This window comes from Amborella trichopoda, chromosome 4 (assembly GCF_054954075.1).
Source record: "Amborella trichopoda isolate Santa Cruz 75 chromosome 4, AtrichopodaSantaCruz75HAP2 v2.0, whole genome shotgun sequence".
Taxonomy (NCBI): domain Eukaryota; kingdom Viridiplantae; phylum Streptophyta; class Magnoliopsida; order Amborellales; family Amborellaceae; genus Amborella; species Amborella trichopoda.
In genome coordinates this window covers 35840384-35859605 of record NC_142339.1, presented here as the reverse complement: position 1 = coordinate 35859605, position 19222 = coordinate 35840384, and the positions used below count along the sequence as shown (strand labels likewise).

The 19222-nt window shown below is 38.3% G+C and overlaps 1 protein-coding gene across 5 annotated transcripts; it reads left to right on the top strand.

The window, feature by feature from the left end:
• Positions 1-2043: 2043 nt before the first annotated feature.
• LOC18423893 (uncharacterized) lies at positions 2044-17320 on the top strand. 5 transcript variants are annotated; one of them, XR_016053523.1, is made up of 4 exons: positions 2044-3026; positions 13126-14361; positions 15121-15447; positions 15753-17320. XR_016053523.1 is itself a non-coding variant. In XM_088864012.1 (4 exons), the coding sequence occupies exons 2-4, from the start codon at positions 14184-14186 to the stop codon at positions 15775-15777; spliced, it is 498 nt and encodes a 165-aa protein (XP_088720138.1). In that variant the 5' UTR covers positions 2050-3026; positions 13126-14183; the 3' UTR covers positions 15778-15986. The 5 variants fall into 5 exon arrangements, 2 of the variants coding, with proteins under 2 accessions (XP_088720138.1, XP_020531025.1); XR_016053524.1 differs by having other exon boundaries at positions 2050-3026; positions 15153-15451; positions 15753-15986; XM_088864012.1 differs by having other exon boundaries at positions 2050-3026; positions 15153-15447; positions 15753-15986.
• Positions 17321-19222: the final 1902 nt, after the last annotated feature.

The window sequence follows — 19222 nt, the reverse complement described above, 5'->3', positions numbered from 1 at the left end:
TAAAAAATGAGGTTACTACATTATTAACTTTCATTTTTTTTATCAATTTGTGAATATTGAGAAGTTCTTTCCATGTATAAATTTATTTTAACTATTAAATTTGCATCACATAAAAGAAAAATCATAGAATTATCAAGGATAAAATATATAATTATATATGGACTATTATAAAGAGTAGACTAATCAGTGAAAAAAGGCCATTAAAATCTCGTTTTGGCAAAAAACCCTAACCCGCTAAAAAAACCCAAACTATTACAGTCAAACTAACTATAATCCAAAATTTTTACAACCTCACTAATTATAATATTATATACTGAAATTATAATTATTAGTTTACATTTTATAATTATTTTATTAGCCAAATAATAACAAATGAAAAATATTTTATAATATTATCTAATTTAAAATGTATTATTGACAACTGTAAGAAAAATAGTACATTACATGATTTATAATATAAAAATTCATATATAAAATAAAAGATTTGGTTATCAATGTAAAAATTAATAAAATGCGTACAAATTTTAGAAATAACACTTCAATTTTTCAAAAATTTATTTTTTTAGGTTTCTATAATAAATTTAATAAAAGAGATTGTTAGTAGAAAGATGTAGATTTCAAATAGAATAAACTTTTTATTTTTATTTTTTTATACCTTTCATATTATTTACAAAAATAATTATACCACTATATACAACAAAAATTAACTGTTATATAAAAAATTAATTTTTCATTTTTTATGTCTTTTATATTATTTACAAAAATATTTATATTTATACCAACCACTATATACACAACAATAATATTTATATTTATACCAGCCACTATATATACAACAAAAAATGCAACATATGCCCAAGGGTATTCGAATACAACAAAAATATTTATATTTATACCAACCACTATATACACAATAAAAATGCAACACATGCCCAAGGGGATTTGAATGCAACACATGCCCAAAAGGATTCGACCTTGGGACCTCAATTAAAAAAATCAAAGTTATAACCATCAAGTCATCTAACTACATACAATTATAAGTTGCTGATTAATAGACTATATTTACATTTCGTTTTCATTTAATGATGTTTGAGAATTATTCCACATCGAAAAATGGGTATTCAACTTTGGTATATAAATACCTACGCAATATGAACTATAAAATGTGCATAAGAATATTAGGGTAACCTCTACACGTGCGCTTGGACACACATGTGTACGTGTGAGTGTGTGTGGGGCACTTTCGCAAGTACGCTCGGACACACGTGTGCAAGTGTGAGTGTGCGTGGGGCACGCTTGCACGTGCGCTCGGACACATGTGTATGCGTGTGAGTGTGCGTGGGGCACGCTTGCACGTACGCTCGGACACATGTGTGTGCGTGTGAGTGTACGTGGGGCATGCTCACACGTACGCTTGGACACACATGTACATGTGTGAACCGGGCTGAACCGGCAGTTCCACTCTAGAACTGGGCTGAATCAGATAGAACCGGATGGGAACTAGCGGTTCCACCTAAAACTCGAGCGGTTCCCTATTTTTGGTTGGAACCGGCACGGGCACGCGTGTTTCGAGTCGAACCAGACCCCACGTACGCTTGGACACACATGTACGTGTGTGAATCGGGTTGAACCGGATGGGAACCGGCGGTTCTACTCTAGAACCGGGCTGAATCGGATAGAACCGGATGGGAACCAGCGGTTCCACTATAGAACTGGGGGGTTAGAACCGGCACGGGCGCGCGTGTTTTGTTTGACTCACCGTTTTTTAAAACACCGCTCTAAACAATCAATTTAGAACCTACCTTCAAATAATATTGAGAAATGTGGTTTCAATACTAAAATTTTTTGTTATATCCTTAAAATATATTTTTATCTTTATTTATAAAATTTAAAGCTTCAAAAATAGCATAGATCGATAGATCCATGAAAATCTTGAAAATTAACGATCCAAAAATCTGTTACAAAATGCACTATTTTTAAAATTTGAAATCTATTTTTTTTTTGTGATGTTCATGCATCTTGATGTGGATCAAGATGCATTTTTTGGTAGGCTCAAATATGATTGTTCAATTTTTTAGGTAGGCTCATATATGATTGCTCAAATATGATTGTTCAATTTTTTAGGTAGGCTCAAATATGATTGTTAAGACTTTGCAATGCCATTCTTCTTGTTCAATTTCTATAGCTGAACTCTTCTTCCTTCCCTCTGTACCATTCTTCCACAATCTCTCTCTCTTCCGACTTGCTCGCGGCCTTAGCACAAGACTCCTCTTCTTCATCGGAATCCTAATCATAAAAAATGGATCATTTGCGGTTATCATTGACTTTCCCACCATTGACTCCTCAATGCCCTAATCCATCAATTTTGATGAATCCACTTTTCCCCTTCCATTCCATTTTTACTACAAAAGACACCCTAGCTCTGCAACTCTCAATGCATTCATCTCCTGAAAAAGCCCTAACTCTGCAACTCTTAACGTATTTATCTCCTAGTCTGAGAAAATTTCGAGAAAAGATGCCGAGAAGTTCATCTTCACGAGCTCAGAAGCTTTTCTCTGGCTGTTTCGGGCCAGACACTTCAACGATGGAAGTGAATAAATGTAATATGGATTCGAGGAAATGTGAGATCTTCATTTGCCATTCCCCTTCTCTTGAGGTCCAAAATGGCATTGCAAAGGACCTTCTCTTACTCCTTCAGAAACTCAATATCTCCACTCTTTGCAGCAGAGATTGTTCGATCCCCATTGAGGAGGTCATTAATGAGGCAACTGTTTGTATAGTAATTTTAACAAGGGATTTTTCGAATTACGCTCTTTGTCTTGAAGAGCTAGGCTGATGCATCAAAGCAAGGTTCATATGATTCCAATATTTTATGATGTGAGGCCCTCAGAGGTTAGAAGAACAGAGAAGGGGATCTTCAGGCCTGCTTTTGTGGGCGCTGCGAAATATACGCAAAAAGAAGAGTGGAAGTTTTTCTTGCAGAAGACAGGTTACCTCTCTGGTTGGAAATTCAGTGATTTTCGATGGTGAGTTGCTCAGATGCTGTTTTGATGTATTCGTTATCGACGTCAGTTACCTATTTGCTCTTTATTGCAACTTTTGATATGCATGCCTTTTAATTTTTCCAAATCGTGGTCAATTTTCTCCTTGACAAAGATGAACCCAGGTGTTTACCATTTGGGTTATATTTTAAAAACAGTAGGTCTTTACGCCGGTCTTCACTGGCTTAGAATTTCAAGTGGTGGAATCTGAAACCCCATTCTGTTTTTTTTTGGTTTATAATTAGGTGAATTTTCATTGGGAATTTTGGTCATGATCAGTTTTCATGAGCTGCAGTTTAAGTTGGCTGAAATCCTCGCTTTTCCTGATCAAAGATGCACTAGGCCACTAACATTTCGGTGGTCATATTTGCACTATACTGGGTTTTCAAGGCCAATATTTAACTAGGCTAACCTTTTAAACTATGGGAGCTGAAAAGTCCCTGTTTAGTTACTTTTCTGAAAAGAAAATTTCGGTTAGTAATATCAGCTATCAGCCGTTATGCAGAGTTTTGCTATCATTGCCTTGAATGATGATGAAATGCACACTGATTCTTGGCACAGACAATCTAGGCTAAAGAAGCTTTGATTTTCTTTTTTTTTTTAATAATCAAGATGTTTATGGTGAATGGCGCATTGTGTTAGCCTTTAAATTTGTGGAATCGAAACCCCAAACTGTTTGTTCTTTGTCATTTTATATCAAAAATAAAAATGTTAAAAATTTAAAATATAAATAGACACTATAACTAGAAAAAAATCCATAAATTAAAAATCAAGACTAAAAATAGAACAAATAAAAAATAAGAATTCCTAGCAGCCATAACACCGAGTAGGCAAACCACCAAGAAATAGATTAAAATGTACTGGAAATAGAAGGTTGAAAAACTGAATTTGAATTCACTTAAAATGAAGAAACAAAAATTTATTTGGAAATTTAGAAGTACAGTGAGTATCAGAATATAAATTGATTGATAGTCAAACGTAAATGATGAGATAAAATCACCAGAAAATGGATCTTTGATTGAAACGATCTTTAAGCAGGGTGAAATGTTGTGGGATTTTAATATGGCAAGTCTCAAATCGATTCCCCAAAACTCTAATCATTTATACCCTGTTTGACCCAGCTTCTAATAATACAATGTCCTGGGGCTAGATTAGAGTTTCCACCAGTGGATCAAACACCCTGCCGGTGGCTTGAAATATCCCTATTCATCAGTAGGCGGACTGACCACCGGGCTGCGGTCCTTTTTATCCATTTTATGAAGCCCATCCAAGCTGAAATTTGGGTGGTTCAGTCCTCACTTTCTGCCTAATAAGACCATATGCATGTTTTAGGCAATAATTCCAAGATCCTGGATTGAATCAGAGGGGACCCCTTGGGATTAGCTTACAGAAATTCTGAGGCTTTTGTTCATGGTTTCTCCATCATCTGTGGGCCTTTCGAGCTGAAATTTTTGCTAAAATAATCTTCCTCAATGCCATACGAGATTACACAAAGAGCTTAAATATATTAAATCCAGATTGGAAAGCGGTTTGAGCTGTAGATATAGGTTATTAAAAAGACTGCTGCATATAACATCACATGAGCCGTCGATCATGATTGGACCATGATTCCATTTTTTAGGTGTTCTATTGAAAATTAAGTCACAAGGACCCCAAATTCAATGCCATATCAATGCACAAAAGGGAGTTTGATAAGAAGCCATGAAAAGACATCAAAATGAGGGGTGAAAAATGACCACAAAATGTGGGTTCTTCTTGTTACCCCACCAGTGGATCGAGACACCAGTCAACTTATATAATATCTAGGGCGGTCTGCCCAAATTCCATCCGAATTTTTTCCTTGCTTATCTTGAGTGGAAAGACCCCCTAGTTCTCACTCTTGGCTCATAAATACCCCATGCTTTACTCATTTGGAGAGCTTCTTCATATTTTGAAGCCTTGAGGTGGAGAGCAAGTGCTGAGAGAGAGAGAGGAGTGAATTTGGAGTGGAAATTTTACTCAAACTGGTAGCACAGAGAGAAAGTTTGAGGAAAAGAAAGATTTCTAGAGAAAGATCAGAGGTATGTGAAGGGATCGAGGCTGAAGATACTCACTTTGTGAATTCGCCTCTTGAGATTATCATCTAGCCAAGAAGGGAAGTTACATACTCAGCCCATTTTCAGCAGGAAGGAGAAAGAGGAGGAGAGAACGGTAGAGGTGCACAGTCCCCCTCATGTTCTTATATCCACAAGAGCAGATGGAGTCATATACTTTGTCGGGTTCTATCTAATTCCATGTTTTATACTCTAACCTTCCAATCTAGTTTAAGTGTACTGTGTTGAAAGCAATGAAGGAAAAATCGGGCACAAATTGATTATGTAAAATCCTATCTTTTTCATTAATTTTCAAACTTCATTTGGATGTGCATTGTTTTATCATGCTTTAAATATATTTTTCATATTTTATTAGATTTTTTTAGTATTTTTTATTTTTTCAACACTTCTTTAAATGCCTGGGACTTCCCCGATTAGGCCGGTTGAATAGGTTGGTTTACTGGTTCAGACCGCGTAACCGCTTCCGGCTCCATGTTTGGTTAATTGTTCCGGTTCGATTTTTTCTACACTGCTTGAGAGCCCCATCAAGGGTGTTCCACTTGGCAAAAGCTTATGGCTATAAACTGTAACGAGCTGCTCATGAGCAACCTAGTTCTCGTTCCCGAATCCATAAAACTTTATGAGCATTGTGTGAGTTCTTTCTTGCGTGCGTGCTCTGGTTTTCCTTATGATTGGACTCAATTTTCTGTAAGGTTTTTAAAAACACACTTCCTCACACAACATACCCAGAGTTTTACTAACCTTGAGTATTTATATAGGAATATATATCTCTCAAAAATTAATCAGCATACCTTTGTAACTCACCCAATTTACTGGACTTGGCACAATTAGACTCATGATTTAGCAAACTATGAATGATATTTTTCTTGAGAGAAGGTTACCTTGTACTAATGAGAAAGTATTACAAGGCTGTGGTGGTCCGAAGTCACCCACACATGGGGACTCGGAAAAAAATAGTTTAGTCTATCATGTGCAAAAAAGACTTATAGATGTCGCCCAATTACATTGATTTACATTGAGCTTTAAAAAAATACAACTGAAGAAAAGCTTATGAACAGAAAGGTTTAAGATGTGTGCCACTGGTCCTGCGCAAAAAAGAAGGTGGATCCAGTTTGAACTTCCTGACTTTGACTTCTAGCTCCCTCTTTCACCAAGCGATCTGCGAAGTCGTTGGACGTTCTCCAGATATGTTTCAGGGAGGCGTCCATAGCCCTACAATTGTGGTGAATTTCATCAAAAATTAGAGTTAGATGCCATGGAGGAGAGCTTGTTCGACTTGGCCAGGAGATGACATTTTGTGAGTCACCTTCCACTATGAGGTGTGAGCCCCAAGTTTGATTTTAGTTTTTCAAGGAAATTAAAAGGGCCAAGGCTTCTGCTTGATGGGAATCCTTTAAGCCAAGGTGCTCAGAAAGAGTAAGGAGAATATTGCCTTCATGGTCTCTAAAGACCCCCCCTGGCCCAGCTAGGCCCGGATTACCTAGGGAGCACCCATCAAAATTTAACTTGATTTTGCCCTCTGGAGGAGGTTGCTAGTTATTTGGCCTCGTGACCATTTGCGTTTGATGGAGGAGGACATTATGCCATTGGGTAAGGAAGAAACTCCTTGGGATACCCGAAAAGACCTTGTGGTTTGAGGCCCAAAAAGTGACCAGAGATACTGCCTTGTGAAAGAGAGCTGGAGTTTGGAGTTTAGAGCCTAGAAAGATTCTTGAATTTCTTTCCAGCCAAACTGTCCAGATGGTTGCTGCTACAGTTTCCTTCCACAAGATTCTTCCGGCCTTAGGCCAGCAAGAATCAAGAAATCAAAGCCTTGACCAAAGGGGGAGTGACCCACTTGATGCCGAACAGTTGTAGTATTTTCCTCCAGAGGTCAAAGGAGAAACCGCAAAGGATAAAAAGGTGGAGAATTGATTCCTCCTCACATTCACACACAGCGCACCTATTAGGAATGGGGATCCCTCTCTTTTGTAGGTGGTCCACTGTGAGGGCTTTGTGGGAGAAGGCTAGCCAATTAAAGGTCTGGACTTTAGGTGGAGCAATGGTGGCCCAAACTCTAGATTGTACCAAGTTATTAGATCTCGAGGGGGTAGGTGAAAGGGTTAAGCTTTTATAGAAAGAGGCAACCGAGAAGTTCCCTGAAGAGGCTAGGGTCCAAACAATATCATCGTTACCTTGAGGTAGGATAAAGGTAGAGTGTCGGGTTGTTGAGAGAACCTAGAAGTGGCTGGTTTCCTCTTTTGTTAGATTCCTTCAGAAAGAGGGGTTCCAAACTCTACGCCCCCCAATGGTCGTCATCTTCTCGGTTATTGAGATTCTTTGTCTCGAGCTAGTGGAACTCCTCACGCAGGGGGGAAGGTCCTAACCACAAATCCGATTAGAACTTTACTCTCAAGCCCTCTCTTGGGTGGAATCTTACAAACCTTTTGTAAAAGTGAAGACTGTTGAGAATGATTTCCAAGCTCCTGAAGTGTTGTGCCGCTGAATCCTCTCAGGCATCCAAGCACCCTCAGGGATACGATATTTATGCCTTAGGACCTGTGCGCAGAGAGCATTTGGCTGAGTGGTAAGGTGCTGCTACCATTTCCCGAGGGTAGCCAAGTTGTGTTTTCGGAGGACTCTGATACCTAGGTCACCTTGGTTTTTGGGTTGGCAAACTTTGTCCCAAGCTACTAGATGAAACTTTCTTCTTCTCAGCCTGCCCCGACCATAAGAAGTTTCTCATGAGTTGGTTTAGACGATTAGCCACCTGTGCAGGCATATGGAAGAGGAACATTAGGTAAATTGGGGAGTTCGCTATAATAGCTTTGATCAGAGTTGTTCTACCTACCATTGAAAGGAATCTGCCCTTCCACCCTGCCAAGCGCCTATCTACCTTGCCTAGGACATGGGACCATTGTCTCTTTTTTGGTTTCCCAAGTCCTAGAGGCAGACCAAGGTAGGTGGTAGGGAGTTCGTCTACAAAACAACCCCAGCTTGGCACGAGAGCTCTGACTTCTGCTGTTGTCATTGCCACACCCAGCATTTTGGATTTTTGCAAATTAACTTTGAACCCTGTTGCTGTCTGGAAACAGTTGAGGAACAGTTTGAGGGTACTCACTTCGCTTGGAGAGGCTTTCAAAAACACCAGGGTGTCATCTGCGTATTGCAGATGAGACACCGTTGGGCCATGTCTGCTGGTTTTGAAGCCAGAGAGGAGTCGAGCCTGGTAAATTCTGGAGATAGAGCGGTTGAAAACTTCTGCTGTAATTGCAAACAAGAAGGGGGAAATTGGATCTCCTTGACGGAGACCTCTCGAGGAGGGGAAATATCCTTTTGGAGATCCATTGTTGAGAATACAGAAGTGTGGATGGGAGTAGCAACCTCTCATCCACATTCTCCATCTTTGCCCAAAGCCCATTCTTACCATGGACTCGTCCAGTATTGACCCAATCGATTTTGAAGATAAGGCCTGTTAGTCTAGATCGGTGTCTTGAGTGAATACACTCGTGGGCCACTAAATCCCATCGAGAATTGTCTACCACTTCTGAAAACAGATTGAGAGGAGGAGATAATGGAGGGGAGGATAAGTTGAAACCAGGAGGCGAGGACTTTTGCCAGAATCTTGTAGGATGAATTTAGAAGGCTGATTGGACGGAATCTTTAACCTCCTCTGCTCCTTCTACTTTAGGAACCAGTGCTAAGAAGGTGGCATTTAAGGCTTTGTGGAGGGTTCCCCTTTGAAAGAATTCTTCAAAAAAGAGGAGGAGATCAGGATGGAAAGTTTCCCAGAAACCTTTGAAAGGAGCAATCGAAAAACCGTCGGGTCCTGGGGCCTTGTCTTTGGCTAGAGCGTTGATAGAGTTAAGAAATCCAGGGAAGACATTCACGGTCTCGGGCCAGATGGAGTTGGGTATAGAGTCTGAAAGAACTCTATGATAGCCTACTCTATGTCTTCAGGTTGGGTAAGGTAGGTGTTGTTGACTTTGATCATCGAGATAGTGTTTTCTCTTCTGCGACAGTTAGGTATCCGATGAAAAAGGTCGTGTTATGGTCCCCCGCTTTCAACCAGGAAACTTGTGATCTCGGGAACCTGTAAATCTCTTCTTTCTTGAGAGTAGAAAGGTATTTCAGTTTAGACTTGGATCTAAGATCTTGCTCTGAGGCATCCAGCAATCTAGTTTCCTTGAGAATATCCAATTCTTGATGGTTTTTAACAGTAAGGACATGGTATGGGAGAAGTTTCTGGGGATGGAGCTTCTCTATGTTTTGAGGGCTGATTTTAGGAGTTGGAGTTTGGTCTACAGGATGTAACCTGCTCTACCTGTGACTTGGGAAGAAAGGATCTCCACCAGGTTTAGGCAAGAGTGTGAAGGGATTCTTCTTGAAGCCAATGAAGTTCAAATATGAAAGGTCTGGGACCTTTAGTGATAGCATTAGTATCAAGCAGAATGGGACAGTGATCTGACTTCGGTTTAAGAAGGGCCAAAGATAAGGATCTTGGGAATTTTTCCTGCCAACCAACAAAAAGGAGGAACCTGTCTAATTTTGAAATGGTGGGATAAATGGAGTGGTTAGACCAAGTATACTGACAACCTTAAAGGGAGATATCTATCAATTCATTGCGGCTGATAAAATCAGAGAAGTCCCTCATCTCTTGAGTGATCGAAGTTGAGGAATTCCCCTCATGGGACCATCTAACTACATTGAACGACACACCATACGGGGTGTGGAAGGGATGCTACATGGTCCAGTTATGCCCAAAACCTGTTCTTGAGGGTTTGTAAGTTTGGCCCATATACAGCCAAGAATTTCCAAGGGGTCCCATTTGATATGTTGGAGGGGAGAAGGGTGACAGAAAACTCCCCCAGAAAGTGGGAGTTTAGAGTAAGATCAGAGGGGTCCCAGACCACCCAAATACCTCCTGAGGCCCCATTCGCCGGTAATGAGACCCATTGGCAAGGTCTTCTACCCCATACCCGGCGGATGAGTTGGATATTTGGGTCTGGTAATTTGGTTTCTTCGAGAGCAAGAATGGTGGGAGTAAGCTTGGAGGTGAAGGCTTTGACTGCGTCCTTCTTAGAGGTCTGTCCTAGCCCTCTCACATTCTAGATGAGTAATTCCATTTTTTAGAAACAGATAAAGAAGTGGAGGCTAGTCTGGGGGACCTCCTCAGGCGGTCAACAGTGGAAGAAGAGAGAGGGCAGTCTAAAGGCTTTTCGGCAAAAGGTAAGGAGGAAAAGAGGTTACAGAGTTCTCTTTGACCTCTGAATCTCACCTACATCCTGCTCTGAGCGTCAGCTGTGATGAATCTGTGAACAGGTCCTTCAAGACTGTCGTATTGGAACACCATGAGTATGTACATATTACTCATCCTTTCTTCTTCCCTAAGTGCCCCATTCAACTTTTGTTCTCTTTTCCTCCCATCACTGTCTCCCTCGATGGAGTCTTCAACAACCTGAGCAAAGGAGACGGGAGCCTTAGGGGGACTAGGTGCCATGGAGTTCTCAAGAGCATTAGGGTTCTCAGGTTGACCAAGTGGGACCTTGGTTGCCTCTGGGTAAGTAGCAACCTCGGAGGAAATCAGTTGCGGCTCTAGGGGTGATTTGTGAGGTGGTATCTGTGTCAGCCAAGGAGAGAAAGAGGGTGGAGGGGTAGAGGTCAGGGGGTAGTGAGGGGAGGGGTGAAGAAACAGGGTCATCAGCTAAAGAAGATTGGGAGCTCAGGTGGGAAAAAGGCAGATAGAGAGAAGTAGGGGAAGGGGTAGGGTAAAGAGGGAAACGGTTGAGGGTAGGGGTGAGAGGGTAGAAGGGCTAAAAGAAGAAGGAGGGGGTGCCTGGGAGGGATCTGGGTAGTTGAGATAAGGGATGTAAGCAAGGAAAAGGTGCGACCGAATTGATGAGTAGGTGGAGTATAAAAAGGGGGAGGAGGGCTAGGCAAACTATACGGTTTGAACTTGGTGGATATGGACAAGTTGTGGAACAAACATGAGGTGGGGAGCCAGCAAATCTGAGATGGACGCTGCAATACAACACTTAGGATATGGGGTTTCACAAATTAATTAGAAAACTATGGATGATGTCGAGGCTCACTTAGTTCAGTCCTCCTCATGATTTAGCAAACCATGGATGATGTCTAGGATGCCAATGCAACACAACACTTAAGGCGATGGTCTTTGACAAAATCATATAATACTGGGGTGCAAGACAACAAATCTTCCCTATAATCTAAGCCAAATGTACTTAGTATATAGGGACTATCAAACGACAATTACACATTTAGAAGTTCCAATATCATCCAGTCGTAGGTGTTTTAGATTCACGGTTATTCCATTTTAGCTGTGGCTGACTGATAGGGTTATATATATATATATATATATATATATATATATATATATATATATATATATATATATATATATATATGTAGGAAAAAGCTGGGATTAGCCCACTAGCTCATATGAACATATGAGCCCAATCTGGGCCGATCTAATGACCACGGATGTCCGGTAATGTTTGAATTTTATTTATTTTTTCTACAAATCTAAATCACTTGAAATTTTAGGCGTGTGTTTATCAAAAATAGGTGAATCTTCAAAAAATATCAAAAAAATATTTTACATGAAATAAATTGACCAAAATACCCCTGAAAAGTTTCGGGGAGTATTTTGGTCATTTTGTTTTTCGAGAATGAATTTTTTTATATTTTTATTAGGTGCTCCTTGATGAGAAGAACACACCTAGCATTTCAAGTGATTTGGATTTGTAGAAAATAAAATAAAATTCAAGCACTACTGGACATCCGTAATCGTCAGATTGGCCCATATTCAAATTGGGCCGTTAGACTCATAATGTTCCTATGAGCTAGTGGGCTAATCCGTTTTCCACATATATATATATATATATATATATATATATATATATATATATATATATATATATATATATATATATAGATATAAACCTTTTCAATAGCTGGGCAACTATATAATGAATAATAATATAGGTGGAATTCTAGTTGTCAGATCTTCATCATGTGGTTTAGAATTCATATCACTATGTTAATTTTAATTTTTTCTATAAATCTAATTAACATGAAATTTTGGGTATATATACCTAACACTATTGCGCACGCACCATATAAAAAATTATATTCAATAATTTAAAATGACCAAATTACCCCCATCATTTTTCAGGGGTATTTCTGTCATTTTATATTTTGGAAAATATTTTTTATAAAATTTTTAGTTGTGCGCTCTATTATTTAGTAAACACGTCTAAAATTTCATTATGATCAGATTTTTAGGAAAACTATTAAAATTCATATAGTGATATACATTCTGAACCATATGATGAAGATCTGATGGCTGGAATTCTACCTATATTACTATTCTTTATAGCTGCCCAGCTATTGTTAGCTTTTTCCTATGTGTGTGTGTGTGTGTCTATATATATATATATATATATATATATATATATATATATATATATGGAAAATCTTCCGAAGATATGAGCCCAACTGCCCACATTGAATCTGGGCCGATCTGATGGTCAAGATCTCATTTCGTGTTTGAATTTTAATTTTTTTCTATAAATCCAAATCACTTGAAATTTTAGGCGTGTGTTCTTCTCATCAAGTAGCACTTAATAAAAATATAAACAAAATAATCCGCAAAAGATAAATTGACCAAAATACCCCTGAAACTTTACGGGGGTATTTTGGTTAATTTTTTCATGTAAAATATGTTTTTGATATGTTTCGAAGATTCACCTATTTTTGATGAACACACACCTAAAATTTCAAATGATTTGGATTTGTAGAAAAAAAAATTAAAATTCAAAGCCTATCAAGCATCCGTGATCGTCAGATCGGCCCAGATTCAATCTGGACCATTGGGCTCATATCTTCCTGTTAGCCCTTGGGTTAACAATAACATCATCATCTATATATATATATATATATAGATATATGCATGCATGCAAATAACATCTAAAAGGAATCTTTCTGTGCAGGAATTCATGCAAACTCTTGAAGGCTGTGGTGCAAGATGTGATCAAAATGGTGAATGCCAATGTATTGGAAGTTGTAAAGCACCCAGTTGGCTTGGCTGAGAAAACAGAGAAACTCTAGAGGCTTTTAGAAGTTTGGCGTGAAGGTAGAGGTGCAAGGGTGGTTGGATTGGTAGGAATGGGTGGCATAGGCAAAACAACACTGGCCAGAGAATTCTTTAGTATTATGCGCTCACAGTTCAAGGCATCTTGCTTTGTTGACGATATCAAGGATAGAGTTGTGAGAGCTGGATTGGAGAAAGTTCAAGGTTTTTACTGAAGGACTTACTTCAAATAGACCATCAAATTCAGAGTATTAATCGGGGGAAATTTCTTCTAAGAAAATGTTTGGCTAGGGCAGAAGTCATTATAGTGCTCAAAAATATTGATGACTTTGATCAGCTTGATGCATTATGGGTTCCTGAGGCTGTCCACTGCACTAGCATAGTTTTAATTACAACCAGAGATAGACGACTGTTGAATGTATCCCAAATGTGTTGATATATGATATGGATGGGCTTGAAAAGCATCATGCAAAGGAGCTTTTTTGCTGGCATGCTGTTCTCATGCCCCAACCTGCTCTTGGATTTGATGTCCTAGTTGATAAGTTTGTCACTTACTGTATTGGGTTGCCCCTCTCTCTGGAAACTCTTGGAGCTCAGGTTTTTGGAGAAACCATTCCTATGTGGGAGTGAATACTACAAACAATTGTTGAGATTATACCAGGAGATATTGATAAGCATCTTAGAGTCAGTTATGATGCTCTTGATTGGTCAGAGAAGCAAATATTCTTGGATATTGCATCTTTTTTTATCGGTGAAAATAAAGACATGGCCATCAGAGTTTGGGATGCATTTGAGTGGTGGGTCTGTTGGGGTTCAGTCTCTGCAACAGAAAATGCCTTGTAAAATTGGAGAAGAATAAGTTTCGTATATATGACCAACTCAGAGATATGGCTGCAAAAATATTAGAAGAGGAGGACTTCAACAATCCTGGACGTCGCTCTTGCCTATGGCGGCCCAATGATGTTATTAAAGTCTTGGATGAAGGAAGTGTTTGTTTCTTGCCCTGTTTTTGTAGTAGTTCTCCTTTTCAAATTAAAGGGTTCCTGTTTGCATGGAAGACACCTTGCATTGGAAGATGCATTTGCAGCCATGCATCTACATGCTTTCAGATATATCTTTGACTATCCCAATACCCGTGAGTATAAAAACATTGTTTTCTGATTCCTTTCTATACCTGGCTAGTTCATTTTCTTGTTGAATGGGTCATTAATTTTGGATTTCTATCTATGTCAATGATATGCCAAACATTCAATCAAATTGAAACATGTTAGAGAAATAGCATGATCAGCTTCCTATGGTATAGCCAGAGTAATGGGTCTTATCAAATTGAAGAAATAGGAAAAAAATTATTTTACAACATAAATGGAATAAATGTATTTGAAATAGAGAGGACATGTTATTGGTTCAACATCAAAAAATGATATCTTGTTATCTTTGTTGTAAATTTATTGTGATTGTTGAAATGACTGCACTTAATGAATTGCCAAAATAACAACATATTGTTGCATACTACTTAACTGCACTTCAACAACAACTGTGAAAGATAATTCAACATATTTCTAATTATGAGATTTTCATGAAGATGTAAGCTGCATTTTTTTTTTCCCAATGTGATATAGATAGGGAACAGTAGAATAATATATGTTTATGATAATTATGGTTATTCTTATGATAATTGTTGTTACTAATGATTTTCGATCGCAGAGAACGTGCTAGATTTTATTTTTGCAAATTTTTCCTAAATCCTTGGAGCCTATTCTTTCTTTTCGTTCTTGTAGTAATTATAATTAGTTTTATGAATTTATTTTCTAGAGAACATGGTTGCTTGTAATCTATAGAATTAGTAAACCATTATCCTGGAGCTAATTCTTCTTATAATTTTCATTTCTGAAAGTGTTCAGGGACTTACCCTGATAGTGAATGCAGTTGAAGATGACAGGAATCATTCTTTTGTTGTACCAAAATCGAAAGTCATAAGGAAAAAAGGAGGACCTTTGGTGTGGTCTCTAAGTTCATTTGCTCGCATGACAGAATTACAGTTGCTGATACTAGAAGATGCTCGTGTTGAAGGTGATTTTGGTTTCTCTCGAGGAAACTTGTGTGCTTTCATTGGCGCCACTCCTCGAGTGAATCTTTTTCGGTTGGATTGCCTCTTACAAATCTGCATATCTTGGACATATCAGGAGGAAAAAATTTTCACTTGTGGAACGATGACCAGGAGGTAGGTAATTACCTTTTGCTCATTTTAACAACAATAGGCTAGATGGATATCAAAATTTTGATCAATAACAGAGTAGGTGTTAAGCAAGTAATTAGTCTTGCCAATATCATTCGCTGAAATTCATCTACTCTCAAGCATATTTCGTATGTTAGGTCTAACTTTCTAGTTTTTTTACTAGACAGGCAATTAACAGATTCATTTCTGCAGGACTTGTACTTGGCAGAGTTTTATGTCAATCTAATTATGCCATTTTTTCCCGTGTCAGTTGTTTGGGCTGATAATTATTCTGTGTCCTTGTTTTGTAGATACCTGTACAATTGCTGGAGCTGAATTTGAGAGGTTGTGTTTATCTTCAGGGCTTTCCAAGATCCATAAAATTGTTGATGAGACTTGAAAAACTAGTCTTGAGTCATTGCCTTAACCTTGTCACAATATCTGATGAAGTTTGTAATATTCCAGCTTTAAACTACTTGGATCTCTCTGGTTGTGAAAATATGCAAGCTTTGCCAGATAATATAGGCAATTTGAGAAATTTGCAATATCTGGATTCATTTGATTGTGAAAGATTAGACTATTTGCCACCTACAATCAGAGATCTGTTGAAGTTGGAACACTTAGATCTTAAAGAATGTAGGGCCTTATTAGAAATCCCTGAATCATTCCAAAATCTCCCAGAAATCAGATATCTTGATTTTGAACACTCTTGGAAATTGCAGGTTGAGAAAGGTATCATTGGGGGATTTCGAAAATTAGAGGTTTGTCGGGCCATCTCAGGCAAAACATTCTACTTTCCTAGTGTCATATCCTGTCAAAGATGCATCAGAAAACTTTGGGTTTCTTGTTCTCAGTTCACTGAGCTCCCTGATTATTTTGGTGAGCTTACCAGTTTGGAGGAACTCATTCTATGGAATGGGCATGAACTGAGAGCATTTCCTACAACTTTGTTTACAAAGTTGACTCAATTGAAAAAACTTGCCATTGGCTTTTCAAATTGCTTGAGGATTTGGGAAGTTCCATTAAGCATTTAAGGAAGTTTACATCATTTTCCAATTTATACTGTCGTGTACACCGTTTACCCATGGAAATGAGTGACTTAAAAATATGAAGTTTCTGTTTGTCCATAACTGTTGAAAGCTTTTGAAGCTGCCTGTCAGCAATCTTTTTGCTTTGGTCACCTTTCGCTATCTGGCATTCGATTTAAATTGGATCCTGAGGCTTTCCCTGACCTTTCTGCACTAAAAAAGTTGTGCATTAATGAGTGTGTTATTACTGATGGTTTCTTAAAATTCATTTTTGAATCCCTTGAGGAATTGGAACTTGAAAATCTAAGGCTATCCAATATGCTTGGTATTGAAAAGTATCCTGCTAATCTCTAATCTGTATCAATATTTTCCTTCTCAAACATCAAGGAGTTGAGATTGTTGGAGCATTCAAGTCACTTCGAATAAGGGACTGCCCAGGACTGAACAAGATAGTTGCTTCTAAGTTCTCTATGAACTTACAGACATTGTATTTGGGTCATTGCAAGCATCTAGTTGACGTTTGCTCCATTGAAAATCTGCATGATTTGGGATATCTAAATTTCGAAGGTTGTTTTGAGCTGCAATCCATTGACAATCTTGTGAAGCTGAACAAATTGACAGAGCTTCATTTGTTTTTGTCGGATAAGAATCTTGTGGAGGGCACCAATCAAGAAAAGGAAAAGGTCCTTATGAAAGGCACTGCTTGGTTACAGGTTAGTATCACTGGGGGTGCTGCTTTTAGATTTTTTATATGCTCTTAATCCTATGGAACTTGAAAGAGAGTTCTGGAAGATCTTATTGTTGTTACTTATGGTTTCAAAGTTATTGAGGTTTTCCTTCTTTCAGGTTTATTCATTTAGTATCCTCTTTCTCTATCCAATTTTATCCATGTTCTGATATGAGCACGCATGTTTATGCTCGTGCTCTTGTGCTTGTGCATGTACAATATTTTACTTCTTGGTTTTTGAATGATTAGTTGGATGTACATGGTAATTTATTGAAGTAGACTCGGTGAATATTGAAATTGGTGATGCACCATGTCATCATCTCGTAGTGTCGCCAAAAGAATTTGCTTATCCAAACAGGAAGCTCGTGAGCACTCCTATTTCTCATGTAATTAAAAGACAAAATGTTAGTCTCAACTGCTTCCTCAAATAACTCTCTTGCACGTTCTAATTTTGCCTTCCCATATCTTTTCACGAAGAAAGATATGTGACCCAGATATCCTTGACATGTGGATATTTAAAAATCTTAACTCCTCTTCAAAGTATTTATTCTCTTGTCATCAAAAGAGACATAGATGAGCATATCAAAGTATTTATTCTCCTGCCATCGAAAGAGACATAGATGAGCATGGCACCGATGGGAATTAGATGACATGGTCTTTAAAAGTAATCTAAACAAGAATTGCATCCTTACCTCTAGAATCAATGCATAGTTCATTATAATTTGGGAAGTAGCTAGTCTCAGATCAAGTATCCTCTCATACATGGCTCTAGTTGATTCCAAATTTCCACGGCTCTCTTCCAAATCAACATAAAAGGCTCAGAGCTTCAAAGATTTGTGAAGTTTCATCTGTACTGGCTAATTTCCATCAGCAGCAACTGCACAAAAAGAGTGAGTCCTGTTAATAATCTTGTTAGTGGGCGTCTTGTTAGTGGGCATCTAAGCGTTATACCAGCAGCAATATGCCAGAAGATTAAGTATGTGCGTAACATACACGCAACAAAAATGTTATACTAATAATAACAAAAAAAAGGAGAAAACCCAGAATTGAGAGGCATGAGGTGCGCTTATAGATATGTTACATCAACAGAACCTTATAACAAAACCCTCACTTAACCAAATTAGAATCGAAGTCACTTAATTGAAGGAAATCATCTTCGTCTTTGACATTAATATAAATACGCTAATATAATATTTACAAAAACTCATAAGGAGTGACTAAAGGCGCCTCCATGTCGGGTGCTCATACATAAATTGAGAAAAGGAAGAGGGTTGGGGGGGAGGGAGAATTGGTAAGATTGAGAATTAGGTGAGAAGGTAAGAGATTAAAAAAGAACATAAAGTAAAGAAAATAGAAACACACAGAATCGTAGAGAGACAGACTTAAAAAAAAAAAAAAAAAAGGAAGAAGAAGGAAAGAGACAAAATAGAACACAGAGAAAGACATATATTCATCTTAGAACATCAAGTATATTGTTGAAGGTTGGACTACTCTGGGATCTCTATTTGACCAGTTGGTCAACTTCTTGATTTCTCTCCCGCCAGGTATGCCGGAAGACAATTTAAAAGGCCTTGCAAAGGAAATAAACATAAAATCAAATGTATGAAACAAGGGGTTCAGAGGATTTGGATGCCAATGCAATGACATTATGAGAGTCGGCCTCGATGATTAAAATACTGCCTTAGCTGGGATGGAACCTCTTTAGAGCTTTGAGCAAGGCATGAGCCTCCTCCCAATTTGAGTCTCGTGGGCCAATGTGCATGCAAGGAGAAGAAATGAAGGCGATTACCATTATAATCTCTGAAAAGACCTCCAACTCCGCATGGACCTGGCTTACCCAAAGATCAACCGTCGATATTGGCCATATAGGTGCATTGCGGTGGAGGGATCCACATGCATGAGCAAGAGGGATTTCAAATTCTTGACTTCGTAATTTGGAGCCAATTATTTTAGAAGTCATAACTGGTAAAACCTTTGGGTTTTGCAATTAGAAGCCCAGAAGATGGTGAGTGTTTTTTCCTTTTCG